The 11,497-nt window shown below is 61.7% G+C and overlaps 1 protein-coding gene across 30 annotated transcripts in view; it reads left to right on the forward strand.

Annotated features, from left to right (window-relative positions):
- SH3BP2 (SH3 domain binding protein 2) overlaps positions 1 to 10,564 on the forward strand; it is a 41,970-nt gene extending 31,406 nt beyond the window's left edge. For all 30 annotated transcript variants that reach the window (XM_078003024.1, XM_078003027.1, XM_078003038.1 and 27 more), the window contains 9 exons: positions 18 to 88; positions 1,850 to 1,938; positions 2,247 to 2,315; positions 4,197 to 4,851; positions 6,263 to 6,371; positions 6,616 to 6,671; positions 7,004 to 7,085; positions 7,682 to 7,741; positions 9,973 to 10,564. In XM_078003024.1, the coding sequence (XP_077859150.1) occupies positions 18 to 88; positions 1,850 to 1,938; positions 2,247 to 2,315; positions 4,197 to 4,851; positions 6,263 to 6,371; positions 6,616 to 6,671; positions 7,004 to 7,085; positions 7,682 to 7,741; positions 9,973 to 10,110 (1,329 nt within the window). In that variant the 3' untranslated portion in view covers positions 10,111 to 10,564. The remainder of the gene's footprint in view (positions 1 to 17; positions 89 to 1,849; positions 1,939 to 2,246; positions 2,316 to 4,196; positions 4,852 to 6,262; positions 6,372 to 6,615; positions 6,672 to 7,003; positions 7,086 to 7,681; positions 7,742 to 9,972) is intronic.
- The last annotated feature ends 933 nt before the right edge of the window (positions 10,565 to 11,497 follow it).

Here is an 11,497-nt window from a genome sequence, read left to right on the forward strand (position 1 = left end):
GCCCTGCTGACCTGCAGAGCTGGATGGCCTTGCTGCGCAGGGAGATTGGCCACTTCCACGAAAAGAGAGACCTGCCCCTGGACACCAGGTGAGCCCGGGCCCGGGGCGTGCCAGGCAGTGAGGGCCCCTGGGGCGCCTGGGCCTGACCCGGGTGTCCGCCTCCCAGCCCCGGGCTTGGCATAGAATTCTCTCCTTAAAAGTTTCCGGGAGATGCCAGGCGGGCCACGCGTATGGATGTGCATGCATCTCTCTGCTTCTGTCTACCTCCAGCCCTGTCTTGTCACGTCTTTTCTGTGTTGCTGCCATGGGTAGTTCCTGTTAGGGGATCATATGTGTTTATACATCCGCCACCAGCAGCAGCTGGGCACTTTGGGTTCCCAGCCCCCTACACCCACCCTGACTCACCTGGAGTGAGACCAGAATGAATCTCCCGGCGGGTCGCTGCTGGGCATTCTGAGCCTTGGCAGCCTCCCCCGTGAGCTGGCCCAGTGCCCAGCAGTTACTCTCTGGATTGGGACTGCCTGGTCCGAGATGGTGTGGAGGGAACAAACCTTCCTGTCCTTTCACTGGTGGGGACAGGAGGCCCAGGGAGGGCTGGGCACACCCAAGGCTGCCCTGCAGGTCCCTGCCTGACCCCAAGCTCCTGGCCCCTGGTCCAGCCTGTCCTGCCTCGGACCCAGCCCAGAGTCGCCCAAGCCTTCTTGAGGCAGGAGCAGGTGGAGAGGTGGGCACAGTCAGGGCGGCCATCCTTGTGGGCCAGGAGGGATACCCAGAGGAGGCACCACAGCCTCCAGTTCTCGTGTCTGTCCTTGTAACTGTGTGTGCATGTCCGTGTGTTGCTCCATGTTTGTGTGTGCATGTCTGCGTGTTGCTTTGTGTGTGCATGTCCACGTGTTGCTCTGCGTCTGTGTGTGCATGTACCTGTGTTGCTCTGTGTGCATGTCTGCGTGTTGCTCTGTGTGCATGTCCGCGTGCTTCTCTGTGTGTACCTGTCCACGTGTTGCTCCATGTCTGTGTGCATGTCCGCGTGTTGCTCCACGTCTATGTGTGCATGTCTGCGTGTTGCGCCATGTGTGTGCACATGTCCACGTGTTTCTGTGTGTGCATGTCCACGTGTTGCTTCATGTCTGTATGTGCATGTCTGTGTGTTGCTCCGTGTGTGCATGTCTGCGTGTTTCTCTATGTGAGTGTGCATGTCCACGTGTTGCTCCATGTCTGTGTGTGCATGTCCATGTGTTGCTCTGTGTGTGTGCATATCCGCATGTTGCTCTGTGTGTGTGTGCATGTCTGCGTGTTGCTCTGTGTGTGTGTGTGTGCACATGTCTGTGTGTTACTCTGTGTCTGTGTGCATATCCGCGTGTTGCTCTGTGTGTGTGTGCATATCTGCGTGTTGCTCTGTGTCTGTGTGCATGTCCACGTGTTGCTCTGTGTGTGTGTGTGCATGTCCGTGTGTTGCTCCGTGTCTGTGTGTGAACATCTGTGCTTGTCCTGTGTCTGTGTTTATCCTTGTACTTCCATGTCTGTGTGACAGAGTCCTTGTGTCTGTGTGTCCACATGTCTGTGCGTGTCCCTGTGTCTTTGTGTACATATATATTCATGTCTGTGTGCCTGTGTTCCTGCGTGTGCATGTGTGTGCATGTGTGCATCTGTGTGTCTGTCAGTGTATCCATGTGTGCATCTGTGTGTCTGTCAGCCTATCCGTGCGTGCGTGTGTCTGTCAGCATATCTGTGTGTGCATCTGTGTATCTGTCCGTGTATCCGCGTGTGCCTGTGTGTACCTTTGTGTGAGCATCAAGGGACCTCCCAGGCCTGGTGTTCACTGTCCGCCCCAACCCACCCTGCATTGCAGCGACTCCAGCTCAGACACAGACAGCTTCTACGGCGCAGTCGAGCGGCCTGTGGATATCAGCCTGTCCCCATACCCCACAGACAATGAAGGTGAGGAATTTCTCCACGTCCACTCCCCATCCGCCTCTCCCACCTGGCCTCTGACAGTGAGGGGCCCAGCCCTCCTCTTGGCCGCTGTGGAGGACAGGGAGGTGTGTTCGGCTGTGCTCCTTGCTCTGGCCCTTTGGCAGAGCGCAGTGGCATCCCTGGGCTCTGGCCTTCAGCAGCAGGGTCTGGACTCACAGTCCTCCCAGTGGGTGCTCGCCCCTTGCCTCCTGGACTCAGCCCCAGGCATGGAGCATTGCTCGGAGACTGGGCCTGGGCCAGTTTGGCTCTCACCCCCCGCCCCTCCCATGCAGACTATGAGCACGATGACGAGGATGACTCCTACATGGAGCCCGACTCCCCGGAGCCCGGAAGGCTTGAGGGTAGGTGGGGCAGGTGGGCCTGGGGAGCTCTGGGTGCGTGGGAAGCAGGGGCTGGGACCGGGAGCAGAGCCCCTCCGAGGCTAGGGATGTTGGCCCAGGTACCGCTCTGGGTGGCTTCTGTTTCCCTGTGGTGGCCCAAGTATTATGAGGATTGGAGCAGAAGAGGTGTACCCGCTGCCGGCTCTGCTTGTTTCCTCCTCCCACCTCCCAGGAGGAAGGACAGGCACATGCCGATAAGTGGCAGGTGGAGCCAGGGCGGCGCTGGGGGATGAGCATGGGGAAGGAAGGACGTTGAGGAGCACGCAGACTCAGGGCAGGTCCATGTTCCCATGACTGCCAGCTTGTGTGGACACTGCTGCAGACCAGGTCCTTGCCCCACCACACCCCATCCCATCCCAGTGTCTACCTACCTCCTGCAGCACACGGCCTAGTCATGGAGACAGGCTGATACAGGTGGTCACATGTGGATGACGGAAGCATGAGCGGGTGGGGAGGACGTGCCTCTGTCCTCCTCTGTCCCCTCCCTCCCTTCTTCCCTACCCATTATCTCTCCAGCCCCCTCATCTTGTCAATTTCCTCATGTCTGGGGCTGATCCTTGATCTTTCCATCTTCCCTGTGTCCGCCCCTGCCTCCTTGTTTTCCAGCCTCCTGTCCTCACTGACCTGGCCTCTGCCGACCCCAGTCCCTAACCCTGTGTCCTCTCTGCCGCCCATCCCCTCCCACCTTCAGGCTCCCAGATCCAGCCCCTCTTCTCCTGCCGCTCCCTCCCTCCTTCCCTCTGGGGCCCCAGTGCCACCAGGATCTGTGGACTGCTTGCCTCAGTTTCCCTCCGTGCAGAGCTCTCGTCTCACAGTGTTCACCATGCCCATCGCCTCACCCACACCCTCCTGCCTCCTGTCTTAGCCTGGCTGGCCCAGCCTTGGCGAGCTTGGACTCCATCTGCCCAGCCCTGAGCTGCGGCCCAGTGAGGCTAGAGATGGGCTTGGGAGCCACCAGTGCTCCTGCATGCTACTGCTCTGCTCGCCCTCCCTCTGGACCCCCTCCATCATCCTCTCCCCAAAACATTTCTCGTCTGGGATCCCTGTGGCCTCCCCATTCCCAGTTCCAGCGCTCAGTCCTGAGCCACACCAGCCTGGCGCCCGCCCTATTCCTTGCCTGCCCGTCCTCCAGGCGCCCCTTGCTCCTGGGGCCCTCTTTGCTGTGCTGGCCCCGTGAGGGATGCCCGGGACTCAGGCCTCATTCCTCTCCCGAATTCCCCGGGTGACAGCCTGGGTCATCTGCAGGCTGCCGACTCTGACTCATGTCCAGCTGGGACCTCTGAACTCTGCACACATTCTCTGACCCCTCATCCCCTGGCATCTCCCAGCTTTCTGGACATGTTCTGAGCAAACACAGGCCTTTACCTCCCTCCCAGCTGCTCCCGTCCCCTGTCCTTGGGAATTCCGTCCTCCCTCTCACTCCGGCCAAGCCCTGAGATCCTCCTTGACTTATCTTTCTTTCACTTCCTTCCACCTCTGTGAACCTGATGGCTCCTCAGGTGTCTTCTAGGCTTCAGGAAGCGTCCACAGGCTGCCACAGGGAGGATGAATGGGGAGGGATGGGGGTGGTGGGTGGTCTGGGACCCTGGGGAAGGCAGGATGGGAGTCCTGGATGCTGGGCTGCGGGGGTGGGTAGGCTGTGGCGTGGGCCTACCACGGGTTGCACTCCTGGTTGGCCCGGCTGCGGGGGTGGGTGGTTGGCCCGGCTGCGGGGGTGGGTGGTTGGCCCGGCTGCGGGGGTGGGCAGGCTGTGTCCTGGTTGACTTGGCTGACCACTGCCAGCAGAGAGTAGTGTTGGCTCAGTCTCTGTCAGGGTCCAACTTGGGTCTCTTTGCTCTACAGATGCCCTGACGCACCCACCGGCTTACCCACCACCCCCAGTGCCCACGCCCAGGAAGCCAGCCTTCTCCGACATGCCCCGGGCCCACTCCTTTACCTCCAAGGGCCCCGGTCCCCTGCTGCCACCCCCACCCCCTAAGCACGGCCTCCCAGATGTTGGCCCAGCTGCCGAGGACTCCAAGAGGGAGCCATTGGGCCCGAGGCGGGCTGAGCCTTGCCCCAGGGTACCTGCTACCCCCCGAAGGATGAGTGACCCCCCTCTGGGCACCATGCCCACCACGCCCGGCCTCCGGAAACCCCCTTGCTTCCGGGAGAGTGCCAGCCCTAGCCCGGAGCCCTGGACCCCTGGCCACGGGGCCTGCTCCACTTCCAATGTTGCCATCATGGCCACTGCCACCTCCAGAAACTGTGACAAACTCAAGTCCTTCCACCTGTCCCCCCGAGGACCACCCACATCTGAGCCCCCACCTGTGCCAGCCAACAAGCCCAAGTTCCTGAAGACAGCTGAAGAGGACCCCCCAAGGGAGGCAGCCATGCCCGGACTCTTTGTGCCCCCCGTGGCTCCCCGGCCTCCTGCACTAAAGCTGCCAGTGCCTGAGGCCACGGCACGACCCACAGTCCTGCCCAGGCCAGAGAAGCCACAGCTTCCCCACCTCCAGTGAGTTTGTGTTGTGGCTGCAAGCCCTGCCTCCAGCTACAGAGACCGTGGCCTGGCCTCTGATGGGCACTGTGCCCACCCCGCTCCCCTGGCACTCTTAGCCCACGATGGGGTACCAGGTGCAGGGGTAGGAAGGTTCCCTGATGCCTCCAGTCTGCCATGGTGGAACGTGAAGCATGTCCATGACCCAGCCCTGAAGCTTGCTGGAATGCTTTGGGTTTTTTTCTTTTTGAGACAGGGTCTCACTCCGGCAACCAAGCTAGAGTGCAGTGGCACGATCTCAGCTCACTGCAACCTCCGCCTCCCGGGTTCAAGTGATTCTCCTGCCTCAGCCTCCTGAGTAGCTGGGACTACAGGCACCTGCCAACACGCCCGGCTAATTTTTGTATTTTTAGTAGAGACCGGGGTTTCACTATGTTGGCAGGTTGGTCTTGAACTCCTGGCCTCAAGTGATCCGCCTGCCTCGGCCTCCCAAAGTGCTGGAATCACGGGCGTGAGTCACCGCGTCTGGCTGACATGCTTTCTGCTTTATTTCTGGGAAGTGCCAGGAGACCAGTTTGTCCCCCGCTCCCACAGAGTTACTCACACCAATGGCTGTGGTCAGAGGCATCTGGGACCCCAGGTGGGCTTCCTGCCTTGCTTGGCAGGCAAAGGGGCAGGTTTCACATGGGTGTGCTGTTCGCACGCGCACCCTTGAATGCCCACAGTGCCCTTCTCCCAGGGCTCTGGGAACACCTCTGAGATGCCTGCTGCCTGCGTGGAAGTGCCTGTGAGCAGCCCTTGTCACACTCATGGTTCTGGCTCACCAAGGGCTGCAGAGGTGCAGATGTTTGGAAGTCACTGTTTTCCATGACTGTGGGGATAGCGGTTCCAGGGCTCAGCCTCACCCACAGGCTGGCCGCCCATGCTGGCGTGGCCCCGTTAATCCTCCCTAGAGCCTGGGAGGCTTTGCTGAGTGGGACCACCTAGCCACACAGGGAGGTGTGCAGGCTTCTGCCATGGGCGTCCCTCGGGGTCACATTGCGTTGTTCATCCGGTTCACATCGTCCACTCCCCTGCAGCTCTGAGTGGGCTGTGATTTGGCCATGGCCAGACCTCTCCTCCCCACGAGCATCCAGAACACTTGTTGACGGTGCGATGACACTGAGCTCGGGCCTCTGGGCCCCCCTTACCAGCATCCGTGGCAGCCCTGACCCCTGACTCAGGTGTCAGGCGATTCCTGCTACCCCAGGGCAGTCAGCATGAGCCCTACCCGGATCTCTGTTGTCCTGGGCCTTTTGTGGTCACAGGGGCCATAGCAGGCAGCTTGCTGTCCTCACACAGAGGGGAGTGGGGAGGGGAGCAGAGGGTGGCTGGCCCCGTGTCTGACAGTGAAATGGTCCTGCCTTTGTCTCCCTGCCTCGCCTTCCAGGCGATCGCCTCCCGATGGGCAGAGCTTCAGGAGCTTCTCATTTGAAAAGCCCCGGCAACCCTCGCAGGCTGATGCTGGCGGGGACGACTCGGACGAGGACTATGAGAAGGCAAGGCTGAGCAGCAAGCCCAGGTCCCAGTGGCCAGCAGAGGGACAGGTGGTGGGAGAGCCATAGGCCAGGGTGGCCCCTCACAGACCATCCTGAGCAAGGACCCCTCGAGAACCCGGGAGCCTAGGGGGGACACAGCACCATGCAAAGCCCCAGATCCTGGCACTGGGTGGCCGCGGTCCGGGGAGTGGTGGTGTGGGTGGATCGCTCCGACCTTGGCACTGACACCGTCAGCCTCTTGCAGGTGCCGCTGCCCAACTCGGTCTTCATCAACACCACGGAATCCTGCGAAGTGGAAAGGTCAGCACAAAGCCCTGGATGCCCTGGGTCCCCCGCTGTGTCCCTCTCACTAGCTTCTGTGTTGGGGAGTTGCTGGCACAGGTATATGGCCCTGCGTGCAGAAGGAGCCAGAGGACTGGACCCCCCTGCTGTGTCCCATGCCCAGCTGGCACCCTGGCTGGCCAGGGCTCTGCTGGGCTGCTTCCCTCAGCTTCACGGCAGCCCGACACACTCAGCGCCTGAGACATACAACAGCGAGAGGACAGAAAGCCGGGCTTGGGAGCGGGGCGGGAAAGTCCCTGTGAAAGCTGCCCGAGAAGGGCTCACATGCCAATATGACTGTCTTATTTTAGGCTGTTCAAGGCTACAAGCCCCCGGGGAGAGCCCCAGGATGGACTCTACTGCATCCGGAACTCCTCTACCAAGTCGGGGAAGGTAGGCGCCAGGGGTAGATGCCCCGAGGCCCCATGCGGTTGGCCTCTCTGGCTCTCCACATACCCAGGCTGTGGGCGGGCCCAGGACTCCGCAGTTCCTAGACCACTCCCCTTGTGGACTCTTACTTGGTGTCTCAGCTAAATTCTCTGCCCAGCAGCACCCCCTAATCTATTCCCTAATAGATCTCCATCTGCAAATTGGGGGCGATGATGGCCACCTCCCAGTGGGGGCCAGGACTCGGGCGGGGTAGGGCTCATGCTCCGGGGTGGGGGAGGCCACATGGGGCAGTGGGAACGCCCGGTCTGCCCGTGTCCCTCCGAGCGTGAAGCTGTGGCCTCCCTGAGCCATGCTCTCCCGGGTGTGTCGGGGTGGTTTTTGGTGGTTATGAGCTGCTGCTCATCAGAGGCTCTCTGAGGGCTGCCAGTGTCGTCCCCGCTGTCCCTATCTATGCAGGTGGTCTGGAGCCCCTCCCCACCCCCCCAGGGCCACAGGACCCAGCCTTGATGGTTCTGCCCCGCTATCCCCAGCCCACGGTCTCCCGAGGCTGGTTCCGCTGTTTCTCAGGGAGCCGTCAGCCTCCTGCTTCCCTCCTGTAGGTCCTGGTTGTATGGGATGAAGCCTCCAACAAAGTGAGGAACTATCGCATTTTTGAGAAGGTGAGAGGGTGAGAGGGTGAGAGGGTGAGGATGAGAGGGTGAGAGGGTGAAAGGGTGAGGGGGAGAGGGGGTGAAGGGGTGAGGGGGTGAGAGGGTGAGAAGGGGAGAAGGTGAGAGGGAGAGGGTGAGAGGGTGAGAGGGTGAGGGTGAGGGAGAAAGGGTGAGAGGGTGAGGGAGTGAGAGGGGAGATGGTGAGGGGGTGAAAGGGTGAGGGGGAGAGGGGGTGAAGGGGTGAGGGGGTGAGAAGGTGAGAAGGTGAGAGGGTGAGAGGGAGAGGGTGAGAGGGAGAGGGTAAGAGGGAGAGGGAGAGGGGGCGAGGGTGAGGGGGTGAGAGGGTGAGAAGGTGAGGGATAGGGTGAGAGGGTGAGAGGGAGAGGGTGAGGGGGTGAGAGGGGAGATGGTGAGGGGGTGAGAGGGGAGATGGTAAGGGGGTGAGGGGGTGAGAGGGTGAGAAGGTGAGAGGGAGAGGGTGAGAGGGAGAGGGGGCGAGGGTGAGGGGGTGAGAGGGTGAGAAGGTGAGGGAGAGGGTGAGGGTGAGAGGGAGAGGGTGAGGGGGTGAGAGGGGAGATGGTGAGGGAGTAAGAGGGTGAGGGGGAGAGGGGGTGAAGGGGTGAGGGGGAGAGAGGGTGAGAAGGTGAGAGGGAGAGGGTGAGAGGGAGAGGGGGCGAGGGTGAGGGGGTGAGAGGGAGAGATGGTGAGGGGGTGAGAGGGGAGATGGTAAGGGGGTGAGGGGGAGAGGGGGTGAGAGGGTGAGGGTGAGAGGGAGAGGGGGTGAGGGGGTGAGAGAGGGAGAGGGTGAGGGGGTGAGAGAGGGAGAGGGTGAGGGGGCGAGAGGGTGAGGGGGCGAGAGGGTGAGAGGGCGAGGGGGTGAGAGGGCGAGGAGGTGAGAGGGAGAGGGGGTGAGAGGGAGAGGGGCTGAGAGGGAGAGGGGGCGAGGGGGTGAGAGGGAGAGGGTGAGAGGGTGAGGGGGCGAGAGGGTGAGGGGGTGAGAGGGGAGATGGTGAGGGGGCAAGGGGGTGAGAGGGGGACAGGGGATGAAGGGGTGACGGGGTGAGAGGGTGAGGTGAGGGTGAGGGGGTGAGGGGTGAGGGGGTGAGGTGAGAGGGCGAGGGGGTGAGAGGGCGAGGGGGTGAGAGGGCGAGGGGGTGAGAGGGAGAGGGGGTGAGAGGGTGAGGGGGTGAGAGGATGAGAGGGCGAGGGGGTGAGAGGGAGAGGGGGTGAGAGGGAGAGAGGGTGAGAGGGTGAGGGGGTGAGAGGATGAGAGGGCGAGGGGGTGAGAGGGAGAGGGGGTGAGAGGGTGAGGGGGTGAGAGGGAGAGGGGGTGAGAGGGTGAGGGGGTGAGAGGGAGAGGGGGTGAGAGGGAGAGGGGGTGAGAGGGAGAGGGGGTGAGTGGGTGAGGGGGTGAGAGGGGAGATGGTGAGGGGGCAAGGGGGTGAGAGGGTGAGGGGGAGAGGGGATGAAGGGGTGACGGGGTGAGAGGGTGAGGTGAGGGTGAGGGGGTGAGGGGTGAGGGGGTGAGGTGAGAGGGTGAGGGGGTGAGGGTGAGAGAGTGGCAGGATGAGGTGAGAGGGTGAGAGGGTGAGGGGGTGAGGAGGTAAGGAGGTAAGGGGGTGAGAGGGCTCCGAGTGGGACAGGGACCCTGGCTGCATGGCTTGGCAAGAGGCAGAGCAGAATCTCCCTGATTGGGTGTAGGCAGCAGGTAGACTGAGAATGGCACCTCTGGGATACCACCCTCCCCCACTCCTGCTCAGCCTCCCTCCTCTCCTGGCCTAGCTTTGTCCTCCACTCACCCTAGTGGGGATGGATGGTCAGCCGTAGACCCTGGGTTGCTTGTCTTGTCTTTTTCTTTTCGCGGGGACAGGGGTCTCACTCTCTTTCTCAGGCTGGTCTCACATTCTGGGGCTCAAGCAATCCTCCCACCGCGGCCTCCCACCGTGCTGGGATTACAGGCATGGGCCACTGTGCCTGGCCCGGTCCCTAGGTTCATTTCCTGACCTTGTCTGCAGTGCTCTGGGTGCAGGCTTCTGGACACGGGGGACGGAGGGGAAGTGAGGTGGGAACGTGGAGAGCACAGGCCCGATGCGGAGGCCACCCTGGGGGCACCACCAACAGCCAGGGGCCTGGCGATGCTGCTGTTGCTGCTGCTGCCTTGTGTTACAGACAGGGAGACTGAGGCCTAGAGCCGCCGAGTGGCCTGGCCCTGCTGATGCTCCCCCTTTCTTTCCCCACAGGACTCTAAGTTCTACCTGGAGGGCGAGGTCCTGTTTGTGAGTGTGGGCAGCATGGTGGAGCACTACCACACCCACGTGCTGCCCAGCCACCAGAGCCTGCTGCTGCGGCACCCCTACGGCTACACCAGGCCTAGGTGATGCCTGCCCGTGTGGCTGCCAGGCCAAGGCAGTCACAGGGGCCCTGACCCCAGGCCACACAGATGGACACGGGCCCACGTGGGACTGTGAGCGGGAGCAAGGTCCTGCTTGCCTAGGGCCTCTGTGATGGACATCTCGTAGGACCCAGCCAGTCTCATCCAGCAGGCTGGGTTCCAAGGCTGGACCAGGCTCCAGGCTCCAGAGGACAAGGGGACTCTGTTGCCCCACACTAACTTGCCCTGTCCCAACCCCAGAAACCCAGGACCAAGTCGTGCCTGGGCTCCGAGGACAAGAACAGTGGTCCCCCCATCACACACACCCCGCAGTGGGCTGGGAGCCCGGCAGGGCCAGGGCAGCTGGGTGGGGCCGGGGCTGGCCCTGGGACCCCGAGGAACGCTAAGACACAGGCTCCAGTAGGGGCTGTTGCCTCCAATAAAGCAGCAGTGAGCTTTGCCTTGGTGGCTGGGGCTTGATTGGGAAGGAGGGGATTACCAGCTTCCTGGGTGCCCACACTGATGTCCAAGTGGTGACTGCAGCAGTACCCAGGAACCCCAAGAGTTGGTTGTCCTGTCTTCCAGGGTGCAGGTCACTGAGTGACTTCTCCAGGGTTCACAGCTAGTAACAGATCAGGACCCAAACTTGGGCAGTCTGGGCTGGGAGCCCACACCCCACGCACTAGTTCTGCTGCCTTGGGTCAGGCCAGGGCAGTGCTGCTGCAGAGCTAGAAGGCCCTGCAGCTACAGCTGGTTCATTCCCTGCATTAGTGCATGGTTATTGGGTACCTCCTGAGTGGCCGTCCCTATTCCAGAACCTGCATACACTGAGTGGCTACAGAACTAGAAGGCCCTGCAGCCACAGCTGGTTCATTCCCTGCATTAGTGCATGAGCAGTTACTGGGTATCTCTTGCATGCCTGGTCCCGTTCCAGACAGGGGCCTCTGGTCTGGCTGAGTTCACAGCCCAGTCTGGGGACAGCTGGGTATGAGGTGCTTATGGCACAGTGTCCAGGGCAGCTGGGTGTGCAGGGACTTTTCAGGAATACTTTTTGGAGGAAGTGACAAGCTATGATGGGACGGGAACAGTGGACCCTAAGCAGGCCAAGGGTGGGTAGGGATGGTGGTACCCAGATGCCCAAGTCCTCCAGGCAATACTTGACTCAGGTCCAGCCCCAATTGGTCCCCTTATTTTCTGCCATGGAGTTCCAGCGGGTCACTCTCCCTGGCACACCTTCCAGGCTGGATTTTTTTTTTTTTTTCAGACGGAGTCTCGCTCTGTCTCCCGGGCTGGAGTTGCAGTGGCCGGGTCTCAGCTCACTGCAAGCTCTGCCTCCCGGGTTCACGCCATTCTCCTGCCTCAGCCTCCCGAGTAGCTGGGACTACAGGCGCCGC

This window comes from Macaca mulatta, chromosome 5 (assembly GCF_049350105.2).
Source record: "Macaca mulatta isolate MMU2019108-1 chromosome 5, T2T-MMU8v2.0, whole genome shotgun sequence".
NCBI classification, from domain to species: domain Eukaryota; kingdom Metazoa; phylum Chordata; class Mammalia; order Primates; family Cercopithecidae; genus Macaca; species Macaca mulatta.